Source organism: Lynx canadensis, chromosome B1, assembly GCF_007474595.2.
Source record: "Lynx canadensis isolate LIC74 chromosome B1, mLynCan4.pri.v2, whole genome shotgun sequence".
NCBI classification, from domain to species: Eukaryota; Metazoa; Chordata; class Mammalia; order Carnivora; family Felidae; genus Lynx; species Lynx canadensis.
The window spans coordinates 51,293,697-51,305,962 of NC_044306.2; the positions used below are offsets into that span (position 1 = coordinate 51,293,697).

At 40.9% G+C, this 12,266-nt stretch overlaps 1 protein-coding gene across 2 annotated transcripts in view; it reads left to right on the forward strand.

The window, feature by feature from the left end:
- MSRA (methionine sulfoxide reductase A) overlaps positions 1 to 12,266 on the forward strand; it is a 455,527-nt gene that overhangs the window by 345,767 nt on the left and 97,494 nt on the right. For both annotated transcript variants that reach the window (XM_030312697.1, XM_030312698.1), the window contains one exon: positions 596 to 702. In XM_030312697.1, the coding sequence (XP_030168557.1) occupies positions 596 to 702 (107 nt within the window). The remainder of the gene's footprint in view (positions 1 to 595; positions 703 to 12,266) is intronic.

The following is a 12,266-nucleotide window of genomic DNA, read 5'->3' on the forward strand; positions in this document are numbered from 1 at the left end:
TATATATATATATATATATATATAATGGAATATTACTCAGCCATCTAAAAGAATGAGATCTTGCTATCTGTGACAACAGGATTGGGCCTAGAGGATATTATGCTAAGTGAAATAAGTAAAACAGAGAAGGACAAAAACCATATGATTCACATATTTGTGGAGTCTAAAAACCAAAACAAAGGAACAAACAAAACGCAGAAACAGATCCGTAAATACAGAGAACAAACTGATGGTTCCCAGAGGGGAGGTGTTGTTGGAGATGGGTGAAAAGTGGTGAAGAGGTGCAAGCTGCCAGTTATGGAATGGATAAGTCAAGGGCATGAAAGGTGCAGCATAGGGAATATAGTCAAAGGTGTTGTAATAGTGTTGTATGATGACAGATGGTAGGTACACTTGTGGTGAGTGTAGCATAAGGTTAAGACTTTGTCAAATCACTAAGTTCTATACATGAAACTAATATAACATTGTGTGTCAACCATACTTCATTAAAAAAAAAAAACAACAAGCACTTAGTACATGAATCATAGAAAACTTGTGACACTGGCCTTGTTGCTCAGTCTACTCCAGTAATCCTTTCTGATCTCCACTTTCCCAGGCATGCGCCAAGGCAATGACCATGGTTCTCAATACCGCTCAGCCATCTATCCAACCTCTACCAAGCACCTGGAGGTGGCCCTGAGATCTAAAGAAGACTACCAGAAGGTAGGGTCTCCTCTTGCTCCCATATGCCCACTGTTGGCCCCCACCAAGTCAGACCCCATCTGTAGAGGGAGAGTCTGGTTGTTTTCACCTGGCACTGTTCTATTTACATAGTTTTTGGAAATGTCTGTCATCTTCTGCTCTATAAATATGCTACATCATATTTTAGGAGTAGGCCCTTGTTCATTTCTCATAAAATCAACTCATCCAGATGAATATGTATCTTCTTTTCTCTCTGTCTCTCTCTGCCTCTGTCTCTTGCTGGATCTCATTTTTTCTTTCTTCTGTCTATAATTATTTGTTCAGGATGCTGTAACAAAGTACCACAGACTACCACAGACTAGGTGTCTTAAGCAACAGAAATGCATTGTCTCATGGTTCTGGAGGCTGGAAGTCCAAAATCAAGGTGCTGGCTCTGCTGAGTCAGTTCCTGCTGAGGCTTGCTTGCCACAGAGGGCTCTGCCCCAGGCCCCTTTCCTTGGCTTATAGATGGCTGTCTTCTCCCTGTGTCTTTTTTACATTGTCTTTCCTCTATCATATCTGTTTCTGTGTCCAAATTTCCCCTTGTTTTGACAATTCCAGCCATAGTGAATTATAGTCCAACATAATGCCCACATTTTAACTTGATTACCTCTGTAAAGATAGTATCTCCAAATAAGCTTACATTCTGAGATACTGGGGGGGGGGGTGGAATTTCAACTTATCTTTTTTGGGGAACACGGTTAAACCCAGAATACTCATTCTTTCTTGCTATTAACAGGAGATTAAATTATAATAAAAACACTTCTCAGAAATATAGATACTACATCATGAAATAATTATTTTTACTATTGTATAATACTTAAAAAAATCCAATAGAGTTTTGGTTTCTTTTAAAAGTAACTTGAGTTGCTTTAATTCTTAGAACTTTGTGATATTGTTCACATTTTAATTATTGTTATATTTTCTGATTTAGATTTATGCTTAACAATGAGGCCATTAGCTACTGTAATGCTGGTCTATTTTAGTATTAATATGAAAAGTCTGATGTGTAACAGTTCCCAGCAATCTGTGGGATCTCCATCTAACCCCCCATGGTGGCAAGGTGGCAGTGAGGAGGAGAGAGAGACAAGAGTGTATCTACTGATAAAAAAGTAGCAGGACATGAAGTTCATGGTCAGTTTAACTCTGGAAAGCAGAGAAGGCTAAGGGAGATGCTGATAGGGCTTTATTTATTTTCAGCACACCTCCTCCCTCCAGGGCTATGATGTATGCTTGGGGATAATAGTCAGCAGCCTCTGGGATGGCTCTCAGTGGTCTCTGCCCTTGTGTAAACCCCTCTCCTTGAGTGTGGGCTAAATTTAATGACTCACTCCCAACGAATGACAGAAGTGGTGTGATGTTACTTCTGAGATGAGTTTATTAAAAGATCCGGGCTTCCATCTTGGAGGCCCTCTCTCATTGTCTCTTGGATCACTTGCCCTAAGGGAAATGAGCTGCCATGTTGTGAGGCAGCCCTGTGTAAAGGTCCCTGTGGCAAGGGGCAAAGGCTTCCAAGAACGACATGAGTAAGCTTAGAAGCTCCTCAGCCCCAGTCAAGCTTACTGGTGGGACGGCATCTCCAGTTGACAGTTGGACTGCAACCTCATGAAAGGTCTTAAGCCAGAGGCACCTAGCTAAGCAGTGCTACAGAAACCACAAGATAATAAGCTTTTGTTGTTTTAAGTTGCTAAGTTTTGGAATAATTCATGTATAATTATATTGCCATTCTCAAAAGCTTTTCACCGCAAATTATCCTTTCTTATGTCTCTTTTCATCATGACTTTTCTGATAATCGTGGGCTTACCTGGGCATATGTGGTAGTGGTTAAGCATGTAGCCTCTAACACCAAATAGTCTCAATTCATATGTCAGCTGTGGAACTTTTTATCAAGTCTCTTAGAAAACTGTATATCTTACTTAAACAAACCTGTAAGGATGAGAGACCTCATTATTATCCTCATATTTCAGATGCCCAGAGTCATAATGTTAAGTCAGTAGAGTAACTAGAATTACAGAAAAACAAACCAAATGCAGGGAGATGAGTCGGACAGCTGATGCAGGGCTCTAGGACAGAAACAATAGGAGCCTTCTCTAGGGTGCTGCCAGTCAGAGTGGAATAAAGGATATTTAGGAAGTAAAATAATAGATCTTGGAACTTGATTAGAAGTGGAGAAAAAGTGAGTGGGAGGAGTCCAGGGTAATTTATAGGTTTCTGGCTTGTGATATTGTATATGAAGGTATGGAGGTGCAGAGGTGGATTTGTTGTGAAGGTAAGTTAAGTCTGAGCATGTGGAGTTTAAGGTACCTGTGATCTGGGCATCCAGGTGGTTTTTAGGAGAAGACGTGGGCTGTTCCTTCCTTGTAGGGAGGTTTGTTGTGACTGTTAACTGGGTTAATGCTTATATGGCATATGGCTTCACACATAATAAGTGCTCAACAAATGGTAGCCCTTATTATTATTGGGAGTTATCAATTTGGTTAGTGAAGCCCTAGTTGCTGGTACAGTCACTTCGGGGAAGTGATAAGAGATGAGAGGAGAAAGCTCAGGACTGGTGGAATACCAACATTTGAGAGGTTGGGTAGGGAAATGCCTATGGCAAGCAAATGACATGATATTCTGGTGTTCACAGTGAGGATTTTAAGTTCCAAAGGTCAATGCCTTCCAGGTGATGATGAAGAAGTTAACATGATTTTTTGGTTTCTGCCCCAACATAGTTTCTTACCCTTAGCTGTGAGTGGAGCCCATGTTGATTTAGATAACTGATACACATAGGAAATAAAATGTAGATATTAAATATTAATACACTTTTAATAATTTCTCCATTATTTTTGTAGATTTGGGGAATATTAATGCTATATTCTAGATAGTTTTTCTAACCACATGCTTTTTGGGTGTTTTGTACCTAAGCATATGGGATACACATACATGTACACATTTTTGCTTGGTTTTTAAAAGTAGGGTCTTTTTTTTTTTTTATAAAGATTGGGGTCTTCTGTCCTCCCAGTATCCAAATACCCATTGCTGTTAATGTAACCACATATAATTGCTTTATTATCAACTCAGAGAGCAAATACTCTCATGTTTCTTTTATTTTACCACATAAATAAAAGTGGCCCTGCATCCCCCCGATAGATGAGTGGCAAGTCCAGTACTTGTCTCCTGGCTAACTGGCTAAAACCCAGAGAGTCTTGACTCTAGACCAGCACCTCCAGTACAACTTTCTGCCATGATGGCCAGTGGTCTCTTCTGTACTCTCCAGTACAATAGCCACTAGCCACATGTGGCTATTGAACATTGAAGTGTGGTTAATGCGACTGAGAGCTGAGTGTTTTGTTTTGTTTTGTTTTATTTTAATTTAATTAATTTAATTTAATTTAATTTATTTTTTTTTTTAATTTTTTTTTTTCAACGTTTATTTATTTTTGGGACAGAGAGAGACAGAGCATGAACGGGCGAGGGGCAGAGAGAGAGGGAGACACAGAATCGGAAACAGGCTCCAGGCTCTGAGCCATCAGCCCAGAGCCCGACGCGGGGCTCGAACTCCCGGACCGCGAGATCGTGACCTGGCTGAAGTCGGACGCTTAACCGACTGCGCCACCCAGGCGCCCCTAATTTAATTTAATTTAATTTAAATAGCCATGTGTGGCTAGTGGCTACCTGATTAGACAGCATAGCAGTCTATGAGGGGTGTGTGTATCTATGTTGAAGGGAGCATGGGGCATGCCAGTCTGGCTCCCTGGCTGAGGACTCAATATTCCAAGCCTTCTGCTCTTGTGTTGGCTTATTACAAGAGCATGGGACTGCCATGGAGCACAGTCCTCATGGCCATCAGAGATGCTGCACCAGGAACTGCTCCCTCCCTTTCTTTTTGGAGATACACAGCATGAGGGTCAGGTAGTTTTCCTTTCAGTCACCACAAGAAGGAGCTGAATACTGAAAGCCACAACCCTGGGGACCTTGGCTGAGCTCAGTCAAGTGCAGAGGTGTCTTTCCATTCTTGATACAGTCCTTGCCCAGGAGTCCTGGGTCAGGATTTATCCTTCTGTCCCACCTTGAGCACCAGGAACTACTGTCTCCTTTCCCCCTTTTCAGATCTATACCATGAGGGGTCAAGTCATTTTCCATTTTGGGAACCAAGAATGAAGACCCTCATTGTGTCACCTTCCTTGGTGAACAGTAGGGCTAATTGCATATACCTGCACTCGGTGACCACTATAATTTTTATCTTAGTCCAGATCCCATGGAAAACAGAGCCTGTGGCAAAGGCTTGTGTGTGAGGACTTACTTGGGAGTGTGGTGCCATGGAGGAGGAGTAAGGGGCAGGGAGCCTGGAAAAGAAAAAGAGGGAGAACCAATATAACTCGGTCACTGTACTATCAGTGATGGGTTGTTTGGTCCCTGTGAAATGACCAGTCCTTCTGGGAGAAGAAGGGAAGCATATGTCTGTTGGATGCCATTCCCCACGGGTTCACTCTGTGCTTCTGGGTCTCACGTGGGTGGACTTAGGAGACTATGTCCCTGCAGCAGGAGGCAGGAGGCACATGGCATGAGTGTGAAACAAATCGCTGGAGGGCTCACCTGCATAAAACGAATCAGAGTCCATCCAGAGCTGAGCACTGCAGTGGGAACTGGAGGAGAGACAGGTGAGGCTGAGAGGATCTGAGCTGGTGCATGAGAGGTGGCTGATGCGACCGTCTACAGAGGGTCCTTTAGCCACTCCACCTCATCCGGGCCAGGCAGCTGAGCGACTACAAAGCCTTGAGGATGATCTACCATGATTTTGTGCTTTCTGCCACCTCTGTTAGAGCAGAGAAAGAAAAAGACTTTTATTTTTCAACAGACATCCTGTTACAAGCAGATAGTTATATACTATACCATTACATGTGTAGTGTATATATTTACATATCGTATATGTATGTAGCTATATAATGACGATGCTGCTGCTGCTGATAGACAGCAACACCAGAACCAACTGAGTGCTTACTCCATGCTCATTACTATTTTAAACACTTTATATAAATGAAGTCATTTGTATATCTCTGACTCTATCTATATACATACATAGATATAATGGATATGTTTAGATATAGGTATGCATGTATCTCTTAGTACCGTTATGTAGAATTGTATATATTCATGTGTTTCTTGTTCCTAGTTTTGAAAGTTGTATAAATTTCTAACTGTCCATTCAGTTGGTATAATTGATAATATACACACCAAAAAAAAAATCACTAATTTGCAGTGCATGTCAGAGGTGATATAATTAGCTTTTGCACCATAAAGAACTTGATCTGTGCTTTTGAATTTACCTTTAAAAGTAAATGGTTGCTAATAGATCCCACAAAGCAGGAAGAGAGTCTAAGATATCACCAGTTGCCTTAACAGGTGAGTAAAGGAGAGGAGAAAGCTAAAGAGTTGACTCCTGGAACCTGGAATTGGCTTTCCTGGGTTTTCTACCTAAGGTAACCTTGCACAAATTCCTGAAACAACAAGGTGTTTAATCTAGGGAGAGTCATTTCTTAACAGTACTAGACTGAGGTCTAGGATTTGTAATCTCATCACAAAAATATAGGTTTATTTCTGAGATTGGAAGATTCTGCACATGACTCATTCCATGCATTTTATGTACACTCATTTCCCCTTTAAGAGTTGGCATTTCCAGCCCTGTCATTACATTCTGGGAATTCATCTTATTTGAGTCCTGGTGGGACCCCTATGCACTAACTATAACATTGACTTAGGTTACTAATTTAATAGTCTTCACTAGTTTGCCCCCAGTGACCCCTAGTAACCAGCTTCTTCAGCAACTTCTTTATACTTGGAGTTTAGAGTGACAGTATTGCTTACCACGGAGCAGCCATTTGAACATAAAATTAGCTGATTTTATCACAGGGACCAATTGTTGAGCTAATTAGATGTGCAGTACTGCTGATGAGCCAGAAACCCAAAGTGATTTTCCATCTAAACTGTGGTTTTCTGCAAAGTTGGCTGGGTTGTAGATACCAGACTCACCAACAACCTTAGGAAAGGAAAAATGGCTGAGGAAGTTTGTGAATTTTCATTCTTAAAGGAGTCTGGAAAACCTTACAGAAGGGGATCTGAGTGAAAATCAAACATCACACTGGATTCATTGACCTTGGAAGTGCTGGATTCTGTTCACAGAGTAGGACAGCTGCTTCATGTTCTTCATGAGCTGAAGACTTCGCACAAAATATGGGGGGGGGGGGTTAAGACTACATTAGCTTTTCTTAACTGCATTTTCATATTTTTTTCCTTGAGTTTCGTGATGGAATTATTTCCTCATGGTCTTAAGTGGAGATAATCTAATGTATTATTAATTGCCTTTGGATTATCAAATATAGACAGCTTATCTCCCAAGTGGACCTGTCATGACATGTGCTAATATTCCAAACTGAAACGTGGCCTCTTGTGGGGGAGGTGGGTGTTCAGATGCAATTCTCATATCCTGAAAATGCAACTCTTCCTCATTTAGGAATCAAATCTTTTGATCACTGATAAGTTTTGTTTCTTGAAATTTGATAGAGAATTAAAAAGTCTGAAGATAGTTTTCCTGGTCACATGACCTATCTCTTTCTCAACCTCTCAAAACTTCATGAACAGCCTTTCCTCTGGATAACCTTTTTGGATGAATGCTAAATTATCAACCATGTGCCAAATATAAAAATAGTGTTTTAAAATCTGTTTCTATCAGTCTCTCAGTCTGTTTGTTCATCCATCCATCCACTCACCCACCCACCTATCCATTCATCTGTATCTTCAACATAGCTATAATCTCCAAGTATTTGCCATATTTTATCTTAAATTTCAGTTATCCTGTAGTCTGTCATCTGTCATCTATACTCCATATAGTGTCATTTTAAAGAAAAGTACTCAAAGTGAAAGATTAAAAACAGTATGCAATGATTGGATTACACCAGCATTTTTTAGGTTTGCTTCAGCTTTGATTATTTAATTTTCTTTCCCAAATTTTGAAATCATAGTAGAATTTTGTTCAGGTCTGATTATTCAGTTTTCTTCCCTGAGCACTTAGGCTATAGCCAGATAGTCAGTGACTGCCCATGCTCTCCAGTTAAGCCCTGACAAGTTGTGGTTTGGCTGCTCAGTGTGTGTGCATGTGAGAGAGAGAGAGAGAGAGGGAGAGAGAGAGGGAGCAGATTTCGTTTCCAAATAACCTATCTACCTGTGCTACCAATTAAATTTTTGCTTCTTTTCTCTAGCATAGTTTAAATGCCATCATCTTTATACTGCTGACTCAAAATTTCTGGGCCAGAACTACTCCCTGGGCTATAGATCCCCATATTCCACTGCCTACTTGTTAATTCTCCTTACTTGTCAGCATAATCTTTCCTAAACTGGGAGGCTTGATTCCCACCCCTCCCCCCACACCATAACAAGCCCCACAGCTTTTTTCTGACACCGCCCCCAACCCATTGCCTGCCCTCCCAGCCATCATCTTCTAACTTGCTTAAGCAAGATCTCTATGAGTCCTCACTGATTCACCCTTTCCCTTACTCCTCACCTCTGGTTAATCAGATTAACCTACAGTCTGCTTCTCAGATATGTCCCTCCTGTGCCTACTTCTCGCTCATTTTCATATTCACTGTCATAGTCGGGCTACTGTTATCTGTTCCTAGACTACTGGGCTATGTACCTCTCCACTACTAGCCACCCACACAGGCAGCCAGAACGACTTCCTAAATCTAATTCCAGTCATTTCCTTGCCCTGTGTCAAACTCATCTGTGGCTTCCCTACTACATTGAGAATGAAATCCAAACAATCATTTTGCCATCTTTCCATGAGACATCTTCTAGTCAGAGTGCCTAATTACCATGGTATATCTAAGAATTAACATACAATTCTTGCTCAGAGCTCCAAACCTTCTAATAAAGCTCAAGAACTTCTGGAATTCTGGGGACTTAGGATGAGAACCATGGTCACTCATAGAAAATTTTACGGCTATTCAGTGAACATTATAATAAATGTTTTTATGTTTCTTTGTATTTCAAAGTTAGTTCTTAATGCAGAGTCACCGTTTCCACAAATAGACCAAATCTAGAGGTTTGAGGAATTGCTGCTTTGTCTAGTATGTGTTATATACCAGGAGGAAATAATTATTGAGTTAACCATAGTGTTCTTGACCCCAAAACCTATCTTGAAAACTCTCTTGACAGAAGAAATTACTAAATGTCACATCGTAAAAGAATATTTGGTAAGATTAAGTCAGTGGTTGGTACATAAAACCATCTTCCTTTCTCTAATTTGCCATATCTCTGGCTTTTTGTCTCTGTCTTAGTTACAAATGGCCATTGCAGCTAGTTACCACAAACTTGGTGGCTTAAAGCAACAGAAATTTATCTTCTCATAGTTCCAGAGCCCAGGAGTCTGAAATCAGTTTTGCTGGACCAAAATCAAGGTTTCATCTGGGCTGTGTTCCCTCCAGAGGCTCTCATGGACAATCCCTTTCTTGACTCTACTCCTTTAGTGACTGCTGACATTCCTTGGCATGTGGCCACATCACTCCATTCTCTGCCTCAATGGTCACATTGCCTCCTCCTATTCTGTGTGTCTGATCTTCCTATGCCTCTTTCTTATAAGGACACGATTGTATTTAGGGACCACCTGATAATACGAGATAATCTCCCTGTCTCCAGATCCTTAGTTTAATCACATCTCTGAAGTCTTTGCCATATAAAATAACATTCACATGTTCCAGGGATCAGGACATCGACATTCGGAGGTGCTATTATTTAGCCTTCCACAGTCTCCAGATTTGGTTTCCAGATTACCACTGTCACGTGTCCAGCCTTAAATGGGAGACTGAAACGGGGAGCTCTTCTCTTCTGGGCTTCTCAGGAGAGTCAAGCCATGTTCATTGAGTGGGCGCCCATCTGGGTTCTTCTGGATCCCGGAGCTAAACACAGAATACACTCAATTCTCCAGAGAGGATGAGGCTTGATCTCTTTCTTAAGGTCCTTGTCTAGTTTTGAAGGGAGATAGACATTCACATAAGCTTTTCCCCTTTCAAATATATCTACCTTCAAAAAAGACCCAACTTCACCCCTATACTACTTACCAAAATAAAGTAACAGACCAAAAATAACACCAGAAAAAAAAAATTCTAGGAGCTAGATTTTGGGGACAAAAGTGTGTGTGTGTGTGTGTGTGTGTGTGTGTGTGTGTGTGTGTGTAAGTAATCAAAATAATGTTTGAATGGTTGGCAAGAATGTTCTAGTACTCTCTTAGTCACTTAACATCAATGAGTCCTTGACTTCTCTAGTCTTCATTTTAAATTACCTAACAAAATTTCCTCAAAGGTTTATTGTAGGAATTAATTGAGACTTTATATATATATATATATATATATATATATATATATATATATATATATAAAATACTCCTTATTATGGACTGAATGTTTATATAAGTAAATTAATACATCCATCATGCATACTAGCACACATACATACTGCTAGCATGTAGTAGTCAGCCAATATATATTAATTGAAGCTGAGACCCTTCAGTTTTCCAATCCAGAAAACAGGTGTTTTTTTTTTTAATTTTTATGTATTTTTGAGAGAGAGAGACAGAGTGCAAGTGGGGAGGGACAGAGAGAGAGAGGGAGACACAGAATCTGAAGCAGGCTCCAGGCTCCGAGTGGTTAGCACAGAGCCCTGTGCGGGGCTCGAAATCACAAACCACGAGAATATGACCTGAGCTGCAGTCAGACGCCTAACCAACTGAGCCACCCAGGCGTCCCCAGAAAGCAGTTTTAATTATGTCAACTCAACTGAAGAAGTTAAATATATTCAATAAATATCCAGTTATGCTATAATCATCATCCTGTAACTGGATCTGATAATTCCCTACCGGGAGGTACAGATCCTTTGTTTCCTTGTAAGCTTCTATAAGGCTGAAAATTTGAAAATATCCTTCCTTCCTTGTTTGACCCCATCTTCCTCAGGAAATTAATACATGAATCACCTTATCAAATATTAACTATGTACTGATTAGTTGCCATATTTGCATTACAGTTGTTTCAAACATAGCTATCTGAAGAAGGAACTCATGAAGTTGGTTATAATAAACTATGCTATACACAGTCACAAAAGTCCTTATGTCATAAATGCTGTCCCTTGTAGAACATTTCGTAGAACTGTCCTAACACTAAACTCTTTGGGGGCCCCTAGTCACCCTTGTTTCCCCTAAGGCCCGGTACTGTGCTTGGCACCTAGTAGCAAATATTTGTTGTCCTGAACTGAAGACATGGAGCGGGATAAAGAAGCCCATTGTTACCCCTTGTTATGGGCTGGATATTTGTGTCCCTCAGACTTTATATGTTGAAGCACTAACCTCCCAGTGTGACGGAATTTGGAGATGGGGCTTTGGGAAGTAATTAGGGTTAGATGAGGTCATGAGGATGGAACCCCACCATGGGATTAGTGTCCTTAAAAGAAGAGACATTGGAGTGCTCTCTCTCTTTCTCTCCACGTGCACACAAAGAAGAGGTCATGTGCGCCCACAATGAGATGGTAGGCTGTCTTTAAGTCATGAGAAGAGTCCTCACAATGAAATCTCCTCTGCTGGCGCCTCCATCTGAGACTCCCCAGCCTCTAGAACTGTGAGAAATAAAGGTTGTGTTTAAGTGCCCCAGCCTGTGGTTCTTTGTTACAGCAGCCTAAGCTGACAGTTACCTTGGAGGGGTGGGAAGAACCACAGCTTTGGATGAGAACACCTGGCAGCCTTGCTCTACCTTTACCAACCGTGACCTTGGACAGGTCTTTACAGCTCTAGTTCCTTGTCTATAAAATGAGGAGAATAAGAACAGAACTCCTTATAAATCTTGAGTTTTCAGTGCTTTGTGTCATACTACACAAGTGACCCTTGTCCTTATACTGGGAGGTAGTTCAGGATCTGTTCTCCTACCTGCCTTAGGAAGAAACCGGAGCTCAAAAGGCTTTATTCACATTTTCAAAGTGACCTAGATAGTACTTTTATTAGTTATATATTTTTTAATATTCACTTATTTATTTTGAGAGAGAAAGAGCACAGACGTGAGCAGGGGAGGGGCAGAAAGAGAGAGATTGAGAAAGAATCTCAAGCAGGCTCCACACTGTCAGTGCAGAGCCAACGCAGAGCTCAAACCCACGAACAATGAGATCATGACCTGAGCCGAAATCAAGAGTTAGATGTTTAATCAACTGAGCCACCCAGGTGCCCCAGAGTTAGAGTCATTTGATTATGAATGCCTTGCTCAAATTTTGTGTGTGTGTGTGGGGGGGGGTGGTATTTGGTAATCTGTCAAGCAGTTTACGAATATCAGGGTTTCATGGGGTGACTCCAGAGATGAGGCTGACTTCATTCTGCTTTTCCAAAGGCCCCCCAATTCCAAACCATTGTGAAAAACATTGGATCAGAGAATCTTCCTTTCTGTCACGAATTGAGAAAGTGTCAAGGTTATTTCTGTGTCTTTGTTTATAGAGAAATGAGTAGGTTATCCATGGTTAGGAGTATCCCTGCTCATTCT